Below are 21,025 nucleotides of genomic sequence, written 5' to 3'. Positions count from 1 at the left end.
TGCTTCTAATTGTCATATGACTCAACTTTTATGCAGGCTATCATCTATTCCATGACTTTTATAACTTAGTTTGTGACTTTATAATATTTTCATTAAGTTTTATAGGTACTGTCCAATACTTATTTCCAGCATTAATTAACAACATCTGACATTTATCTATTAAAACTGATCAGTATCTTTTCCACAGATTAACACCAAATCTGCTTTGTTGCTTTTGGTGATAATTAATACAATCGTAGCATGTTGCTGCTTCACATAATTTTTTATATTTTCTCTTTGTCAGTCAGGGACTGGAGCACTATGTACATCCACTGCCGCTTGACTAACTAAGCTCTGATATTTATTTTACTGTAAGTATTTGTACCTGAAACTGGTTTAAAAGTATATGATCTCTGTTAAATTAGCAATGAAAGATTAGATTCCCTATAGTGTGGAAACAGGCCCTTCAGCCCAGCGAGTCCACACCGACCCTCGAAAGAGTAACCCACCCAGACCCATTTCCCTCTGACTAATGCACCTAACACTATGGGCAATTTAGAATGGCCAATTCACCTGAGCAGCACTTCTTTGGACTACGGGAGGAAACAGGAGTACCCAAAGGAAACCCACATAGACACGGGGAGAATGTGCAAACTCCACACAGACAGTCGCCCCAAGGCTGGAATTGAACCGGCGTCCCTGGTGTTGTGAGGCAGCAGTGCTAACCACTGAGCCACCATGAAAAGCTAAATGTCTGAATATTAATACATAAGTCAGTTTCACTGATATCTAAGTAAATAAAATAAATTTAGGTTCAAATAAAGAATCACTTATCATCATATTTTGACATAATGGATATACCAGCTGAACTTATTTGATTTTATTAGCTGGTACACTAAAAATAATCAAAACATGCCTTCAGTTATAGACTATTAGATGGATTAAATTAACAGTAAAGCTGTCAATGAAATGTCTGAAGTAGTGAAATAATTTAACTTTTATTATTTTTTCATAATTATTAAAATGACAAAGGCCCCTTTCTTACAGTGATATAATATACAAAAAACAACCTCAAAACACTTTCCATTCACTGTAGTATACAGAACAGCATAAGGCAATGTTAAGTGCAGTTGACCACAAGCTTGGTCAAAGAGCATTGAAAAGAAGGTAAGAGGAGAAGTGGAGAGATGTAGGGACAGAATTCCAGAGCTCATGACACAGAGAGCTGAAGAGTTGGCTACCAGTGGACTGCAGATATCTCAGACAGCTTTAAATCTGGAGAAGATTACAGAGAGAGTACAGGCAAGGCCATGGATGAATTTGTAAACAAAGATCAGAAATTTCAATCAAGATGGTGCTTAACTGCACGGTTATGTAAGTCAGCAAGCACAGAAGTGATTGATAGACATGACTCATTGCTAGTAGGGATATGGGCAGTAGAATTTTAAAAGATGTCTAGTTTACAAGGCTGAGCTGTGATGCATTACAATAAGTGTAGAGGTAACAAACTTATGGATTTGAGTTTCAGCAGCAAAACAAGGCAAGACTAAGTTGAAAAATATTACAGGAAAGGAAATATGCAGTCTAAATGACAGCATTCATGTGTGGTCAGAAGCTTATCTGAATATCAAATAAACTGGTTCATCCTCAGATAATCGCACAAGAAAGAGATAGATGAGGTAACTGGGGGCAGAGTTTGTAGTGAAGACGATGATTTTGGTCTCTTCATATTTTATGTTCGAAATTTCTGCTCACTGGGTATTAGATGTGAGATGCCAGCCAGGCAGTTGAATGAATGACAGAGTGATAATGAATGAGGCAAGGATGGTGGTAGGAAGGTAGAGGAAAATGTCATCAGCGTAACAATGACTATTGACCCTGTTTCCGAGTAGTATTATCAAGCAAGTAGTCGAGAATTAGGAGGTAGCCAAGTATTGACTCTTGTAGTACACCAAAGGTAACAGTGCAGGAGAGGGGACAGAAACATTGTAGATAATGCTCAGGTTATGATGAAATTGATAAAAATGGAACCAGGTGGGAGCACTCCAATCATGTTGGATGTGCACAGATATTGTAGAAGGGTGGTAAAATCAACCATGTCAAAGACTGAAGGCAGGCTGAGGAGAACAGGGAGATAAAGCTTACCATTGTTATAGTCACGTGGGACTTTTTTTCTTTCATAAAAGCAATTTTGGTACTGTTTTGGTATGAAAAATGGTTGGAGGGTTTCATGCATACATGAAGTTTGGGAAAAGATGTGCATAGTATTGGAAGGCACAAAACGTTCAAGGGTTTTATAGTGCAAGCGCAGATCAATTTTTATTTATTAATTGGATGTGAATGGGCAGAATTTATTATTGTTCTAAATCAGAGTCACAGAGCCAGAGAGATGGACAGAACAGAAGTAGACCCTTTAGTCCAACTCGTCCATGTCAACCAGATATCCTAATAGTCCCATTTGCCAGCACTTGGCCCATATCTATCAAAACCCTTCCTATTCATATACCCATCCAGGTGTCTTTTAAATACTGTAATTGCAGCAGCCTCCACCACTTCCTCTGGCAGCTCATTTCATACACATTCCACCCGCTGCATGAAAACAATACCCTTTGGTCCCTTTTAGATTTTTTCCCTCTCACCCTAAACCTATACCCTCTCATTCTGGACTCCAGGGAAAAGACTTTGTCTATTTACCCATCCATGCCCTCATGATTTTATAAACTTCAAAAAGGTTCACTCAGCTTCAGATGCTCCAGGGAGAACAGTCCCAGCTTATCCACAATTTCTCCCTATAGCTCATATCCTCCAACCCTGGCAATGCCGGGTCCTGGGCATTTGTCCACCTTAATAACTTCTAGCATACCCAACATATCTTCCCTACTTATGTCAATGTGATCCAGACTAATCAAACTTCTATCTCTAATCTCAACATTCATCATGCCCCTCTCCTCAGTGAATATTGATGCAAAGTAATCATTCAAAATCTCACCCATTCTCTCAGGTTCGACACACAGCCTTCCTTCATTATCCTTTAGTGGACCAATCCTTTCTCCAGTTACTCTCTTGCTTCTTATACAAGGACAATGAAAGTGGCCAAGCAGAGACTGATAGCCTCAATCGGGACCTTGGCTTCATGTCACACTACAGGTGACCCCATTACACTATACATACACAGACAGACACACACAGACACTCCTACATACCCTCACACACTCTCCTACCGACCCATACACTGACGCAGACCCTCTCTCATACCCTCACACACACTCCCACACACACATGCACACCCTCTCACAGACACTCATAACCCCACCCCACCCCACATAAGTTTGTGGGGTGAATCTGTACTTGCAGAATTACGTTCTACTTTGCTCAAAAACTGCATGAATCCATGTACGATTCTGTAAATCCATGTTTTAGATTAGAATCGGTCTGACCATTGCGGCAAAATAATGTTATAGAGACAAAGAAATAGAAATGAAATCTCAACAGTTGAAGCATTTCTTGCCTGTCACCTGATTGTCCTCCTTAGGACATAACTGTCTCATCATCTTGATTTTTCAGGTGAATTCCTCAAAGCCCAGGACACTCATGTACACATCATTAACATCAGAAATCAAGTTATAGAAGAAATAACAAATATTTAACATATATTAACTGCAAGATATCTGTCCCATGGGGGTTTCTTGAACACAGCAAATGACGCTGAGTTTAAAAGTAGAAGTCAAAGATATTGTGCATTTATGGTTCTCATAGTCTTTTGATTGTCTACTTTTATCATTAATTCTGGTAGTGAATTCTATGATCTTACAATTTCCTCTGTAAAAATATTCCTCCTGCTTTCTGAAATAATCACTGAAATTTAAGAAAATGAAGGGGAATTAACTAAAAATGTAAACAATTCCAGCAGCACTGGAAGGATAATTGCAGATAATCTTCCTGATGACTGAGGAAACCAGAATCAGGGGTCACAGTTTCAGGGTATAGGGTAGGCCATTTAGGACTGAAATGAGGAGAAATTGCCACAGACAGCAGTAGAGGCCAAAACATTGAATGTTTCAATAAAGAATTAGAATAGAATGAGAACAAAGAACAATACAACACAGGAACAGGTTCTTCGGCCCTGCAAGCCTGCGCTGAAACATTTTCCCTTCCATGCTAAAACTGCCTTCACTTACAAAATCCACAGCCACCTATACCCTTTCAATTCATGTATTCATCCAGCTGCTTCTTGAATGCTGCTACTGTGTCTGCTACCACCATCTCCTCTGGCAGTGTGTTCCTAGCACTTATCACCTTTTGTGTGAAAACCTGCCTCACACATTTCTTTTTAACCATCCCTCCCCACCATTCCTTGAACCGGTGTCCCCCAGTAGTTGACCTCACCACCTTGAGAAAAAGACTCAAACATTCAACTCTATCCATCCATTCACCTATCTTTTAAACTTCTCTCAACCTCCTGCGTTCGAATGTAAATAATCCCAGTCTATCAACCTTTCTTCATTGCTAAAATCCTCCGTACCAGGCAACATCCTGGTAAATTGTTTCTGTGCTCTCTCCAAAGCATCCATATCCATTTTGGTGACAAAAACTGTGTGCAATATTCCAAGTACGGGCTAACTGAAGTTCTTTAAAGCTGCAGCATAACCTGCCTCTCCTTATACTCAAAGCCCCTTGCGATGAAGGCAAGCATGCCATCGGCCTTTTTTACTGCCTTACCTACCAGCGCTGCCCCCTCCAGTCATCTGTGGACTTGCACACCCAGATCCCTTTGCATACCAATGCTCCTAAGAGTTCTGTCATTCACTCTATAATTTCCACCTGCACTCATCAATCTATTATCCTATCCATGCCCCTCCTAATTTTGTAAACCTCAAGCTCTGACGCTCCAGGGAAAACAGCCCCAGCCTGCTCAGCCTCTCCCTACTGCTCAAATCCTCCAACTCTGGCAACATCCTTATAAATCTTTTCTGAACCCTTTCAAGTTTCACAACATCTTTCCGAAAGGAAGGAGACCAGAATTGCACGCAATATTTCAACAGTGGCCTGACCAATGTCCTGTACAGCCACAACATGACTTCCTAACTACTGTACCCAATACTCTGACCAATAAAGGAAAGCATACCAAACGCGGCTTTCACTATCCTATCTCCCTGCGACTCCACTCTCAAGGAGCTATGAACCTGCACTCCAAGGTCTCTTTGTTCAGCAACACTCTCTAGGACCTTACCATTAAGTGTATAATCCTGCTAAGATTTACTTTCCCAAAATGCAGCACCTCGCATTTATCTGAGTTAAACTCCATCTGCCACTTCTCAGCCCATTGGCCCATCTGATCAAGATCCCGTTGTAATCTGAGGTAACCCTCTTCACTGTCCACTACACCTCCAATTTTGGTGTCATCTGCAAACTCGCATCCAAATCATTTATGTAAATAACAAAAAGTAGAGGACCCAGCACCAATCCTTGTGGCACTCCACTGGTCACAGGCCTCATGTCTGAAAAACAACCCTCCACCACCACTTTCTGTCTTCTACCTTTGAGCTAGTTCTGTATCCAAATGGCTAGTTCCCCCTTTATTCCGTGAGATCTAACCTTGCTAACCAGTCTCTCCTGGAGAACCTTGTCAAACACCTTATCTAAGTCCATATAGATTACAACCACTGCTCTGCCCTCATCAATCCTCTTTGTTACTTCTTCAAAAAACTCAATCAAGTTTGTGAGACATGATTTCCCATGCACAAAGCCATGTTGACTATCCCGAATCAGACCTTGCCTTTCCAAATACATGTACATCCTGTCCCTCAGGATTCCCTCCAACAACTTGCCCACCACTAACGTCATGCTCACTGGTATATAGTTCCCTGGCTTGTACTTACCACCCTTCTTAAAGAGTTAGCCAACCTCCAGTCTTCTGGCACCTCACCTGTGACTATCGATGATATAAATATCTCAGCAAGAGGCCCAGCAATCACTTCTCTAGCTTCCCACAGAGTTCGAGGGTACACTTGATCATGTCCTGGGGTTTTATCCACCTTTATGCATTTCAAGACATCCAACACTTCCTCCTCTGTAATATGGACATTTTGCAAGGTGTCACCATCTATTTCCCTACAGTCTATATCTTCCATATCCTTTTCCACAGTAAATACTGATGCAAAATACTCATTTAGTATCTGCCCCATCTCCTGTGTCTCCACACAAAGGCCCTATTCTGATCTTTGAGGGCCCTATTCTCTCCCTAGTTATTCTTTTGTCCTTAATGTATTTATAAAAACCCTTTGGATTCTCCTTAACTCTATTTGTGAAAGCTATTTCACGTCCCCTTTTTGCCCTCCTGATTTCCCTCTTAAGTGTATTCCTACTGCCTTTATACTCTTCTAAGGAGTCACTCGATCTATCCTGTCTATACCTGACATATGCTTCCTTCTTTGTCTTAACCAAATCCTCAATTTCTTTAGTCATCCAGCATTCCCTATATCTACCAGCCTTTCCTTTCACTCTCTCAGGAATATACTTTCTCTGGATTCTCGTTATCTCATTTCTGAAGGCTTTCCACTTTCCAGCTGTCTCTTTACCTGTGAACATCTGCCCCCAATCAGCTTTTGAAAGTCTTGCCTAATACCGTGAAAATTGGCCTTTCTCCAATTTAGAAATTCAACTTTTAGATCTGGTCTATCCTTTTCCATCACTATTTTAAATCTAATAGAATTATGTAGCTGGCCCCAAAGTGCTCCCCCACTGACACCTCACTCACCTGCTTATTTCCCAAGAGTTGGTCAAGTTTTGCACCTTCTCTAGTAGGTACATCCATATACTGAATCAGAAAATTTTCTTGTACACGCTTGACAAATTCCTCTCTATCTAAACCCTTAACACGATGGCAATCCCAGTCTATGTTTGGAAAGTTAAAATACCCTTCCTATTATTCTTACAAATAATTGAGATCTCCTTACAAGTTTGTTTCTCAACTTCCATCTGACTATTAGGGGGTCTATAATACAATCCTAATAAGGTGATCATCCCTTTCTTATCTCCCCCAGTTCCACTCAAATAACTTCCCTGGATGTATTTCCGGGAATATCCTCCCTCAGCACAGCTGTAATGCTATCCCTCATCAAAAAAGCCACTCCCTCTCCTCCCTTGCCTCCCTTTTCTATCCTTCCTGTAGCATTTGTATCCTGGAACATTAAGCTGCCAGTCCTGCCCATCCCTGAGCCATGGTTCCCAGATTTCTCTTTGCAGCCCTTCTTGAATACAGGCACAACATTCGCTACTCTCCAGTCTTCCAGAGCCTCACCTGTGGCAACGATGACGCAAAAATATTAGCCAGGACCAGTGCAATTTCTTCTCTCGCTTTTTGCAGTGTTCTTGGATATATCTGGTCAGAACCAGTTGATTTATTCACTTTCATATATTCTAATACACTCCCCTACTGTGACATGGACTGTCCCTAAGACATATCCACTAATTTCCCCACGTTCCCAAATCTTCATGTCTTTCTCTATGGTAAATACAGAGGAGAAATATTCATTGAGGACCTCACCCATCTCCTGCGGTTCTACACATACATGTCCACTTTGGTCATTGAGGGGTCCTATTCTCTCTCTAGTTATTCTTTTTCCTTTAATATACTTAAAGAATCTATTTGGATTCAGTCTAATCTTCTCAGCCAAGCTATTTTGTGTCCCCTTGTCACCCTCTTGATCTCCTTCTTCAGTAAACTCCTGTATCGGCTATATATCTCCAGGGATTTCCTTGATCCCAGCTGTGAGTCCTACCTGTCTATCTTGCTTCCCACCTGTCTGTTCCACCCTCCTACCACCATTGCCCCCACCTTGATCTACCAGTCACACCCTCAGCTACCTTTCCCCTTAGCCCCAACCCCTTCCCATTTATCTCTCAGCACCCCAGCTCACAAGCCTCACTCCTGATGAAGGGCTTACACCAAAAACGTCAAATCTCCTGCTCCTGAGATGCTGCCTGACCTGCTGTGCTTTTCCAGCATCACACTCTCAACCCTGATCTCCAGCATCTGCAGTCCTCACTTTCTCCTCCCTGAGGAGGGACAGAACTGGTAGCTGAATGTCCCAGATTTTAGATGTTTCAGGTGTGACAGAAAGGGGATGTAAAAAAGGTGGGTGAGTTGTGTTTACTGATAAAGGAGAATCTCACATCTGCACTGAGGGAGAATATATCAGAGGACTAGTGCAGTGAGGCAATAAACGTTGAACTCAGGAAGACTACACGTGTCCCAACAGCCAGTGGGTAATGGAGAGAATAGGTAGACAGATTTTGTGAAGATGTAAAAACAGCAGGACTGTTGTGGTGAATGATTTTAGTTTCCCTGGCATTGACTGGGACTCACTTCATACTTGGGTCTTGGATGGGGCAAATTGTGAGGACTATTCAGGAGGGCTTCTTAACACAGTATATAAACAATCCAAACAGAGAACCGGTTTTAGAAAATGAGCTCCAGGCAGATGAGTGAAGTTTCAGTGGGAGAACATTTTGGGAATAATAACCATAAAAACACGAGTTTTAATATACTCATTGGTAGGGATAACAGCAGCCCTCAGGTGAAGGTGTGAAGTTGGGGGAAGGCGAACTACAACAGTATTAGGCAGGCACTGGAGAACTTTGATTGGAGGAAGCCGTTTGAGGATAAATCCACATTGGATATGGCTTTTAAAGTTACAGAGACCAAAGTGTATGGGGAGAAAGTGGGAACAGAGAACTGAGTTGGATAATCAGGCATGATCATTTTGAATGGTAAAACAAGATTGAGGGACTGAATGGCCAGCTCCTTCTCTTTTTTTTTGTTTCTGTTATGTTTGATTGTTCTACAAATGGTTTGTTTTTATTCATTTTCTCCAATCAAGTCATAATTCTAATATTCAATATCAATTCGCTTTGCATCGCTTATCTCATGCAAACAGACTTTTTTTCTACTTTTTTCTTTACATTTGCATTTCCTCATTTCAAGTGCTCTTATGTACTGTCCAAACGTAACATTGTAGATGTCCCATGCTAGAAATATTCAGCAGATCTGACAACATCTGTGGAGAGAGAAACAGAATAAACTTTTCTGGCTATAACCTCACCAGTTGCAAGACAAGGTCATCAACCTGAGTAAAGATTGTTTAGTGGTTGTTCCTCCATCACTGTAAACCAAATAAACCCTTATTCCAGTCAAGGATAAAGGAGTGGTGACAACATGCTTTTACCCACAAATACCACCATAAACATGAGAAAATTCCAAACTCTTCCAGGATCTGATTTTTAATTGTTGCTGTAAAGTAGACATTGCAATCACTTTGGATAGGAATTGAAAGCTGTGATTAATTTAAACCAAATGGTGAAAATAACGAATTCCATTCCCAAAGGAATCAGAACATCTTGAAGTGTTTCTGAGGCCAGGATGACTTCAAGTGTGTTTATTCAATGACAGGAAGACAATATGAATGCAAGTTTCACGTATTCAAAGTTTAATCCTTCAATTCCAATAAATTCATACATATCGTATAGAAATGTTATGTATTTATGCAAATACAATGTTATGCAAATATAAATACATACATATGGAAGGTAAATGTCCATCTTAAAAGGACTTGCCTCGAGTGTCAGTGGCCTTCATTTTTGGAAGCAGCGAGAAGGAAGGTAAATTCCCATCTTAAAAGGACTTGCCTCGAAGTCAGCTACCTTCATTTGCAGCAGCTTTAGGAACAGTGAGAGCAAGGAGCTGAGTGGGAGCGATCGAATTACGCTCTGGGAAGGTGAGTGAACTGATATATTTGGGCAGCGGCTAACCAAAGACAGTGTCCCAGTAGTGGCTCCCACCTGCCCTCCTCTTCCACCCAAAAAACAAGAATCTGTGTGTGTTGATAAGGTCGGACTTTTCTTTTGTATCATGCAATTGGTAAGGACTTTTCTTTTCTTCCTTTTTTCATTTATCTAAGTTACGCTTAAGACTAAAAATGGCATGAGACCTCAGACCCATGTTAAGCTCCTCTTGCTCAATGTGGGATCTCAGGGGTGCTTATATCCCTGACTCTTTCACGTGCAGGAAGTGTGCCAACTGCAGCTCTTGTTAGACCACATGATGGGTCTGGAGCTGTGGATGGATTCACGTTGGAGCATATGAGATCGTGAGAGGGTCATGAATAGCACATTTAGTGAATTAATCACACTGTAGATTAGAATTACTGAGGGAGAAAGGGAAAGGATGACCAAAAGGCAGCAAAAGAGCAGGAAGGCAGTGCCAGCATCTGCTGTGGTCATCTCCCTCCAAAACACATATACCATTTGGGATACTGTTGGGGGAAATGGCTCACCAGGGGAAGGCAGCAGTAGCCAGGTTCATGGCACCAAGGCTGGCTCTGCTGTACAGATAGGTGGGAAAAACAGTGGAATGGCTATAGTCATAGGGGATTCAATTGTAAGGGGAGTAGATAAGCGGTTCTATGGTCGGAAATGAGACTCTGAATGGTTTGTTGCTTCCCAGGTGCACAGGTCAGGGATGTCTCAAGATCGGCTGCAGGACATTCCCAAGGGGGAGGGTGAACAGCCAGTTGTTGTGGTGCATATAGGCAACAATGATACAGGTAAAAAATAGGATGAGGTCCTACAAGCAGAATTTAAGGAGTGAGGAAGCATGTTCAAAAGTAGGATGTCAGAGGTAGTAACCTCAGGATTGCTACCAGTGCCACACACTAGCCAGAGTAGTAATAAAAGAATAGGCAGGATGAATGCGTGGCTTGAGAGATGGTGCAGGAGTGAGGGGGTTCAGATTTTTGGGACATTGGGACTGGTTCTGGGGGAGGGGAGGCTATTACAAATTGGATGGTCAACACCTCAGCAGATTAGAACCAATGTCATTGGGAGTGCTTTTGTTAATGCTGTTGGGGAGGGTTTAAACTAATGTGGCAGGGGAATGGAAACCAAATGAGATGGTTAGTGTACAGCAAGGAGGGAGTAACTAAAACCTGTAAGGAATGAGATTATGAAGTCAGCATGACTAAGTGTGAGAGTAGGCAGGAAACAGATGATGAACACAAAAGGACAGGTAGCCTGAGGTGCATTTGTTGTAATGCAAGAAGTGTAGTAGGTAAGGCAGATGAACTTAGGGTTTGGATTAGTACCTGGGAGCATGATGTTATTGTTATTACTGAGACTTTGTTGAGGAAAGGGCATGATTGGCAACTAAATATCCCAGGAAACCCTGACCTTAAATTTACCTGGAAAGATCTTCCATAATTACACCGGCACTACTCCCCACCTCTTCCTCTGCTACATTGATGACTGCATCAGCGCCACCTCATGCTCCCGCGAGGAAGTTGAGCAATTCATCAACTTCACCAACACATTCCACCCTGACCTTAAATTTACCTGGACCATCTCTGACACCTCCCTCCCCTTCCTGGACCTCTCCATCTCCATTAGTGACGACCGACTTGACACTGACATTTTTTACAAACCCACCGACTCCCACGGCTACCTGGATTACACCTCTTCCCACCCTACCTCTTGCAAAAATGCCATCCCGTATTCCCAATTCCTCTGCCTCCACCGTATCTGCTCCCAGGAGGACCAGTTCCACCACAGAACACACCAGATGGCCTCCTTCTTCTTTAGAGACCGCAATTTCCCTTCCCATGTGGTTAAAGATGCCCTCCAACGCATCTCGTCCACATCCCGCACCTCCGCCCTCAGACTCCACCCCTCCAACCGTAACAAGGACAGAACGCCCCTGGTGCTCACCTTCCACCCTACCAACCTTCACATAAACCAAATCATCCGCCGACATTTCCACCACCTCCAAAAAGACCCCACCACCAGGGATATATTTCCCTCCCCACCCCTTTCCGCCTTCCGCAAAGACCGTTCCCTCCGTGACTACCTGGTCAGGTCCACGCCCCCCTACAACCTACCCTCCCATCCTGGCACCTTCCCCTGCTGCTGCAGAACTGTAAAACCTGCACCCACACCTCCTCCCACACCTCTATCCAAGGCGATAAAGGAGCCTTCCACATCCATCAAAGTTTTACCTGCATATCCACTAATATAATTTATTGTATCCGTTGCTCCCGATGCGGTCTCCTCTACATCGGGGAGACTGGGCCCCTCCTAGCAGAGCGCTTTAGGGAACATCTCTGGGACACCCGCACCAATCAACCACACTGCCCTGTGGCCCAACATTTCAACTCCCCCTCCCACTCTGCTGAGGACATGGAGGTCCTGGGCCTCCTTCACCGCCGCTCCCTCACTACCAGACGCCTGGAGGAAGAATGCCTCATCTTCCGCCTCGGAACACTTCAACCCCAGGGCATCAATGTGGACTTCAACAGTTTCCTCACTTCCCCTTCCCCTGCCTCACCCTAGTTCCAAACTTCCAGCTCAGCACTGTCCCCGTGACTTGTCCAGACTTGTCCTACCTGCCTATCTCCTTTTCCAACTATCCACTCCATCCTTTCCTCCCTGACCTATCACCTTCATCCCCTCCCCCACTCACCTATTGTACTCTATGCTACTTTCTCCCCACCCCCACCCTCCTCTAGCTTATCTCTCCATGCTTCAGGCTCTCTGCCTTTATTCCTGATGAAGGGCTTTTGCCCGAAACGTCGATTTTGCTGCTCCTTGGATGCTGCCTGAACTGCTGTGCTCTTCCAGCACCACTAGTCCAGAAACTAAATATCCCAGAATATTGATGCTTCAGGTGGGATAGACAGGGAGGTAAAAACAATGACTGCAGATGCTGGAAACCAGATTCTGGATTAGAGTGGTGCTGGAAAAGCACAGCAGTTCAGACAGCATCCGAGGAGCAGGAAAGTCGACGTTTCGGGGAAAAGCCCTTCATCAGGAATACAGGCTGAGTGCCTGAAGGGTGGAGAGATAAATGAGAGGATGGTGGGGGTGGGGAGAAAGTAGCATAGAGTACAATAGATGAATGGGGGTGGGGATGAAGGTGATAGGTCAGAGAGGAGAGTGGAGTGGAAAGGAAGATAGGCAGGTAGGACAAGTCATGGGGACAGTGTCGAGCTGGAAGTTTGGAGCCGGGGTGAAGTTGAGGAAGGGGAAATGAAGAAACTGGTGAAATTCATATTGGTGCCTTGGTGTTGAAGTGTTCCGAGGCGGAAGATGAGACATTCTTCCTCCAGGCGTTGGGTAGTGAGGAAGCGGCGGTGAAGGAGGCCCAGGACCTCCATGTCCTCGGCTAAGTGGGAGGGGGAGTTGAAATGTTGGGCCACAGGGCGGTCTGGTTGATTGGTGGGGGTGTCCCAGAGATGTTCCCTAAAGCGCCCTGCTAGGAGGCATCCAGTCTCCCCAATGTAGAGGAGACCGCATTGGGAGCAACGGATATAATAAATGATATTGGTGGATGTGCAGGTAAAACTTTGATGGATGTGGAAGGCTCCTTTATCGCCTTGGATGGAGGTGAGGGAGGAGGTGTGGGCGAAGGTTTTGCAATTCCTGCGGTGGCAGGGGAAGGTGCTAGGATGGGAGGGTGGGTTGTTGGTGGGTATGGACCTGACCAGGTAGTCACGGAGGGAACAGTCTTTGCGGAAGGCAGAAAGGGGTGGGGAGGGAAATGTATCCCTGATGGTGGGGTCCGTTTGGAGGTGGCAGAAATGTCGGATGATTTGGTTTCTGCAAAGGTGGCACCAGGGGAGTTCTGTCCTTGTTACGGTTGGAGGGGTGGGGTCTGAGGGCGGAGGTGCGGGATATGGATGAGATGCGTTGGAGGGCATCTTTAACCACGTGGGAAGGGAAATTGCGGTCTCTAAAGAAGGATGCCATCTGGTGTGTTCTGTGGTGGAGGTAAAAGGGGTGGAGGAGTTGCATTACTGGTCAGAGGGGATATCACGGCTGTGATGAAGGATGGCACTATGGAGGACTCAAGCAGTGAGGCAATATGGGCAGAGCTCTGAAATAAGAAGGGTAAGGTAACGACATTGGGGCTTTACAATAGGCCTTCCAACAGCGAGTGTGAGATAGAGGTACAATTATGTAGACAGCTTATGGAAAGATGTAGGAGCAATGGGATGGTGGCGATGGGATATTTTAATTTTCCCAACATTGACTTGGATTCACAGTGGTAGAGGTCTAGATGGAGAAGAATTTGTAAGGAGGATCCAGGAGGGTTTTCTCGAGCAGTATGTAAATAGTCCAACTCAGGAAGGGGCAATACTGGACCTGGTGTTAGGGAATGATCCGCTCAAGTGGTTGAAGTTTCAGTAGGGAATAGTGATCACAATTGCATAAGTTTTAGAATATTAATGGACAAAGACGAGAGTGGTCCTAAAGGAAGAATGCTAAACTGGGGGAAGGCCAACTATAGCAAAATACAGCAGGAGCTGGGGAATGTAGGTAAGGAGCAGCTGTTTGAAGGTAAATCCACCTTATGTGGGAGGCTTTTAAAGGGAAGTTGATTTGAGTGTAGGAGAGACATGTTCCTTGGAAAATAAGGGATAGAAATGACAAGATGCAGGAACCATGGATGACAGGTGAAATTGAGACTAGCTAAGAGGAAGAAAGAAGCATCCGTTAGGTTTAGGCGATTGAAGACAGATGAAGCTATGAAAGAATATTGGGAAAGTAGAACCAATCTAAAATGAGGAATTAAGAGGGCTAAAACGGGTCATGAGATATCTTTAGCAAAGAGGTTATGAAAAAACCCAAAGCCTATTATCCATATATAAGGAGCAAGAGGGTACTCAAGAAAGGGTTGGCCTTTTCAAGGACAAAGGAGGAAAGTTATGTGTGGAGTCAGAGAAAATGTGTGAGCTTCTTAAAGAGTACTTTGCATTGGTATTCACTGAGGAGAAGGACACGACGGATCTTGAGGTTAGGGATAGATGTTTAATTTACTCTAGGTCAAGTCAGCATAAGGAGGGAGGTAATGTTGGGTATTCTAAAAGGCATTAAGGTGGACAAGTCCCCAGATGAGGATAGGAACAATCCCAGGTTACTGAGGGAAGCAAGAGAAGAAACAGCTGGGACCTTAACAGATATCTTTGCAGCATCTTTGAACACGGGTGAGGTCCTGGAAGACTGGAGAATTGCTAATGTTGTCCCCTTGTTTAAGAAGGGTAGCAGGGATAATCCTGGTAACTATAGACCGGTGAGCCTGATGTCAGTGGTAGGAAAGCTGCTGGAGAATCTACTGAGGGATAGGATCTATTTCCATTTGGAAGAAAATGGGTTTATCAGTCTTAAGCAACATGGTTTTGTGCAGGGATGGTCATGTTTTACCAACTTAATAGAATTCTTTGAGGCAGTGACAAAGTTGATTGATAATGGAAGGGCTGCAGAAGCCTATACATGGACTTCAGTAAGGCATTTTAACATTCCCTGAGGTAGGCTGATGGAGAAAGTGAAGTCACATGGGGGTCCAGGGTGTACTAGCTAGCTAGATAGATTACTGGCTGGGCAACAGGAGACAGAGTAGTAGTGGAAGGGAGTTTCTCAAAATGGAGACCTGTTAACAGTTGTGTTCCACAGGGAACTGTGCTGGGACCACTATTGTTTGTGATATACAATAATGATCTGGAGGAAGGTATAGGTCATCTGATTAGTAAGTTTGCAGATGACATTAAGATTGGTAGAGGAGCAAATAGTGAAGGGGACTGTCAGAGAATGCAGCAAAATATAGACAGATTGGAGAGTTGGGTGGAGAAATGGCAGATGGAGTTCAGTCTGGCAAATGCGAGGTGATGCATTTTGGAAGATTCAATTCATGAGCGAACTATATGATAAATGGAAAACTGCTGGGGAAAATTGGTGTACAGAGGGATCTGGGTGTTCAGGTCCATTGTACCCTGAAGGTGGCAATGCAAATCAGTGGTGTTCAAGAAGGCATACAGCATGTTTTCTTTCATTGGATGGGGTATTGAGTACAAGAGTTGGCAGGTCATGTTACAGTTGTGTATGAATTTGGTTTGGCCACATTTGGAATACTGTGTACAGGTCTGGTTGCCACACTAACAAAAGAATGTGGATGCTTTGGAGAGGGTGCAGAGAAGGCTCACCAGGATGTTACCTGGTATGGAGTGCGCAAGCTATGAAGAGAGATTGAGTAGATTAGGAATATTTTCATTAGAAAGATGGAGGTTGAGGGGGGATCTGATTGAGGTCTACAATATCATGAGGGGTATAGACAGGGTGGATAGCAAGAAGCTTGTTCCCAGAGTGGGGGACTCAATTACCAAAGGTCACCAGTTCAAAGTGAGAGGAGAAATGTTGAGGGGAGATATGCGTGGAAAGCTCCTTACACAGAGGGTTTTGAAACGCATTGGCAGTGGAGGTGTTAGAGGCAGGCACGATAATGTAATTGAAGATGTATCTAGATAGATATATGAATGGGCAGGGAGCAGAGAGTAACAGATCCTTAGAAAATAGAGGACAGCTTTAGATAGAGGATCTGGATCGGTGCAGACTTGGAGGGTGGCAGGGCCTATTTCTGTGTTAAAATTTTCTTTGTTCTTTGTTCCTGTTCTTTCAAAGAAATTTACTTTAGGGAAATCATGTCACTTGAATATTCAGGCTTTGAGTTCCAATTTTCCTGGACCAAATCCAATGTCATATCTCGATTCAGTACTTTCTAAACTTTTCTGAGGTATATATCACTGAACTAAATGTCAGTACAGGGAATGTGGCAACCTCATTAAAATTACAAGAAGTGGTATTTATAACCAGTGATTTAAACAATTTGTTACATAATGATTTATTAACTTGCTTATTTCTCTATTGTCAAGGTGTTTTTTATAACGCACATGGAATCCCTACAGTGTGGAAAGAGGCCATGTTGGTAACTCTGTCTTACCTGTGACTCCTAATACTTCACAGAATTGCTGTATGTTGTTAGGTCAGCAAATATGGCACTCATTGTGCACTAACCAGGTCCCGCAAATGTCAACAAAATGATTACCAATAATCAATGTTCCACAAGTGTTTTTTAGGGATAAATGGTGATTCTATTTGATTTAACAATTATTTCTCTCATTCTCTTGCAGGTAATGTGTTTGTTGTCAGCTTGGCATTTGCTGATCTTGTCGTGGCTGTGTACCCATATCCACTCGTGCTCTTTGCAATTTTTCATAATGGATGGTTCCTTGGTGACATTCACTGTAAAGTGAGTGGCTTTTTGATGGGTCTAAGTGTGATAGGTTCAATTTTCAATATCACAGCCATTGCAATAAACAGATATTGTTACATCTGTCACAGTCTCACATATGACAAACTATTCAGCTGTCGAAACACAATGATCTTTGTGTTTTTGATTTGGGCATTAACAGTACTTGCAATAGTTCCAAATTTTTTTGTTGGATCTTTACAGTACGATGCCCGTGTTTATTCCTGTACATTTACTCAAACAGTTAGTTCTTCTTATACCATGGCTGTGGTGGTGGTTCACTTCTTGGTTCCGATCACAGTGGTGTCATTTTGCTACCTGCGCATCTGGATTTTAGTTATTCAAGTAAGGAGGCGAATCAAGACAGATGTGAGGCCAGGACTGAAGCATAGTGACTTCAGAAACTTTCTGACTATGTTTTTAGTATTTGTGTTGTTTGCATTTTGCTGGGCACCCCTGAACTTCATTGGTCTAGCTGTGGCTACCAATCCAAAGAAAATCGGACCAAAAATTCCAGAGTGGCTCTTTATCCTTAGTTACTTCATGGCCTACTTTAACAGTTGCCTTAATGCAATTATATATGGAATGTTGAACCAAAACTTCAGAAAAGAATATAAAAGAATATTAATGGCTTTGTGGACACAACGCCATTTATTTCAAGAAACATCCAAAGGTGGAACTGAGGCAATGAAGACGAAACCATCACCTGCATTACATAATAATGATTAGTTTAAAGCAAACTCATTGTAATATTATCCATTTACCTAAGTATCTTGGAATGTAGTTTTTTGATTGCTTTTGTTTTGATGTTGTCAGTTCTTGTTCAAGAAAATCAACTGTTTATAGATGTTCTCTTATTTTAATTATCTTTCTGTTAAAATTATGATTTGACAATTCTGCTCTTCTTGCCAATACTGAAATGTTGAATGGAGGTGTTTTTGGTTGGTGGAGTTAAACTTGGAGCAGCATCTGAATGAAGATGTAGAACACATCAATATAGTTAGCATAATATTAAAATCTTATTTGATAAGCTTTTCTGAATATATGGGAAAATTCCATTCTTCATTCAATTACTATTTCAATCTTGATAAACTATAAATTTACCCCACAAATTGTACTTGACAGACACCATTAATTCCAGAACATTCTGCTCATGATTTCAGCAACTCAATGCTATTTTAACACTGGGAAATTCCTTGAAGCTTCAGTTCTGCTTTAGTAAAGTTTCTGGAGGTTTTATGGAAACCCTAGTTGAAAGACGTTGCATAGTTGAAAAGGGTGTCTTTTGGAGTTTTGGTTGTGGAACTGAAGAGAATCGAAGAGCATTCACTTTAAGATGTAAACTTTTCTTTGAAGCCACTTAAAAGGTGCTATTTCAAGTTTAGGCAATTACTATTTTAGGGTCACAGAGTACAAAACAAAGCTGATTGCATCTGTGCTAGTCAAAAAAACCATCTAACTATTCCAATCTCATTTTCCAGCAATTGACCCATAGTCTTGTACGCCTTGGCATTGCAAGTGCACATCCAAATATCTCTTCAATGTTATGAAAATGTCTGCCTCTACCACCCTTACAGGCAGGGAGTTTCAGGTTCCCACAACCCTCTGAGAAAAGTGTTTTCTCTCATCTTCTCTAAACCTCTATTTACCATAAATCATTGATCCCCAGTGATTGATCCCTTCATCCTGGTGAATAAGTTCTTCCTGTCTGCCATATCTATGCTGCTCTTAATTTCATACATCTCAGTCATGTCCCTTCTCAATCTCCTCTGCTTTGAAGAAAACAACCTAAGTCTGCCCAAACTATCTTCATAACTGAAAATCTCCAACCCAGGTGACAGCCTGGTAAATCTCCTCTGCACCCTTGCTGGTGCTATTACATCTATCCTATAAAGTGGGTTCAGTTGCAGCAAACCTCTAATCTTAAACTCTATGCCTTGAATAATAATGGCAAGTCTACCACCTATCCCGCTACCTTAAGGGACCAATGTGCATGTATGCCAAGGTCTTTCTGAGCCTGGATGTTTCCGAGGGTAATTTATTATGTATTCTCTTACCTTATGTGTCTGGGCCAAGTACCTCACATTTATCCAGACTGAATTCCATTCATCACTGATCAGCCCATCTGATAGCCTGTCTATATCCTCTGTGATCTAAAGCTATCCACCTCAGTACTTATTATCCCATCATTTTTAACATCATATGCAAGGCCACAATCAGATCAGTCATGAATTTATTCAATAGAGAAGATGACACCATTCCCAATTCTTGTGTTCATTCTTGGTTTCAGCAGGAACGACTGTTTATTAATCAAATTCCTACTTAAACCTCATCTCTAGCAAGAAGTCCTATCTCTTGTACGTTAGTTAGACTCAATGAATACAATTACAAATCTACAAATTTCACCCAAGCATCTCTTATTCTGCAGTAAGTCTGATCAAAACTAAGTTAATCAGTGCAATGATAAAACTGATCTTCATCTACGTACGAACACAAGAATGCACACACCCACACATGCTTTGTAAGTCACTATCCATTTGTTTGATAACAATCCAAGTCTGCTTAATCAGTTTCTGAATTGCAAAATGCTGAAAATTCACTTTGGGCATTCATTGCCTATCCTCTTCAGCATAGGAGAAATTGGCAGGTTTTGATTCTTCTTGTGATTTCAGAATTGATTTGTGAAAGAATTACAAACTCTCATATATATGGATATGCTTATGTATAATTTTGTCTTGATTTAAATGTTTAGTGTCATAATGAACTTAAGTTTGAAAATCTATTTTACAACATTCCCAAATTGAATTTTATTCATGATGACTAACGCACACAATTGAATGGTGTTGTCTTATCATTAATAAAATATGCTGCCCAAAAGCAGTTGAAAATGATTGCACCTTCAATATTATTCTATTACTGTTGATACATACGTCAAATAAAATAAAAATAGTACTTTGCATTCATTTCTAATTAGTGACAAAACAAATGTGAACCAAAAGTGCTTTGAGCTGAAGGCACTGAGTGAGATTGCGGATAGTTGTGGTTTGTTCCCTTGCTGCAGTAGTTAGTGTTGCACGGTAAAACAGCTGACGTGTTTATGCAGGTCAAGCTCTGCATAAAACTTCAATTATATAACAAAAAATACTTTGTGATGTACTTGCCATATCACAGAAACCTGGCATTCTAATTCTTCTTTGTTACACACACAATTGGCCAGTGTTGATTTTCCTCAAATCTTTTTTGTGCAAAGAAACCTGATCTGTCAAAGGACAGTGTAACATACGCCAAGATACTAGAGACTGGAGTGGCTACGCAATGTGTCTAATTAATCAATTTCAAGAAACATTTAATTTCCATCTGTTCACTTACAGCAAATTCTCACATGCAAAATATGTACATAAAATATACTACTCTACTCGATCAAAAAACCAAATACAGATGACACAACTGTGAACTTTAATAATTGCTGAAGTTCCTGTTTCTTCTACAAAAGTTTACATTTCAGAGACCACCAAAATCGAACAAGTTAATAATAAATCATAAATGGCAAATTCTGTTGGTTTTGTTTCATTGTAGCTTTCAAAGTATTGGACCAATTCTACAACTGTAAGAATTCTATATCTCCTAACTTCTGCAATCAATGTTCTTAAAACAGATGGAAAATGTGCCCATGTCCATAACAATAAATACAAATCATTGTCCTGTATTTAAATGTTGCTTTATTAAGCATAGTTTGTCAACTACAAAATGTTCTTTTTTTTTACAATAAAAGTTAAAATGAACCTTTCCAAGGCTGATTGACTTCAGATACTGGATTTGATTAACAATTTTTGTTTCTGTGGCTGGAAACTATATTAAATGAACAGATGTTTGGAGGCAATTTGAGCGTGTCAACATGAATGGGTTTGAGATTCG

At 42.0% G+C, this 21,025-nt stretch overlaps 1 protein-coding gene across 1 annotated transcript in view; it reads left to right on the top strand.

The window, feature by feature from the left end:
* The window catches only part of mtnr1bb (melatonin receptor 1Bb), a 54,973-nt gene extending 37,134 nt beyond the window's left edge, over positions 1-17,839 (top strand). The window contains exon 2 of the mRNA XM_043692692.2: positions 16,992-17,839. Coding sequence (XP_043548627.2) covers positions 16,992-17,839 — 848 coding nt within the window. The remainder of the gene's footprint in view (positions 1-16,991) is intronic.
* Positions 17,840-21,025: the final 3,186 nt, after the last annotated feature.

This window comes from Chiloscyllium plagiosum, unplaced genomic scaffold, assembly GCF_037043375.1.
Source record: "Chiloscyllium plagiosum isolate Xiang-an unplaced genomic scaffold, Cpla_swu_hap1 HiC_scaffold_6, whole genome shotgun sequence".
NCBI classification, from domain to species: Eukaryota; Metazoa; Chordata; class Chondrichthyes; order Orectolobiformes; family Hemiscylliidae; genus Chiloscyllium; species Chiloscyllium plagiosum.
The sequence above is the reverse complement of the archived record's forward strand: the minus strand, read 5'-3'. Positions and strand labels throughout refer to the sequence as shown.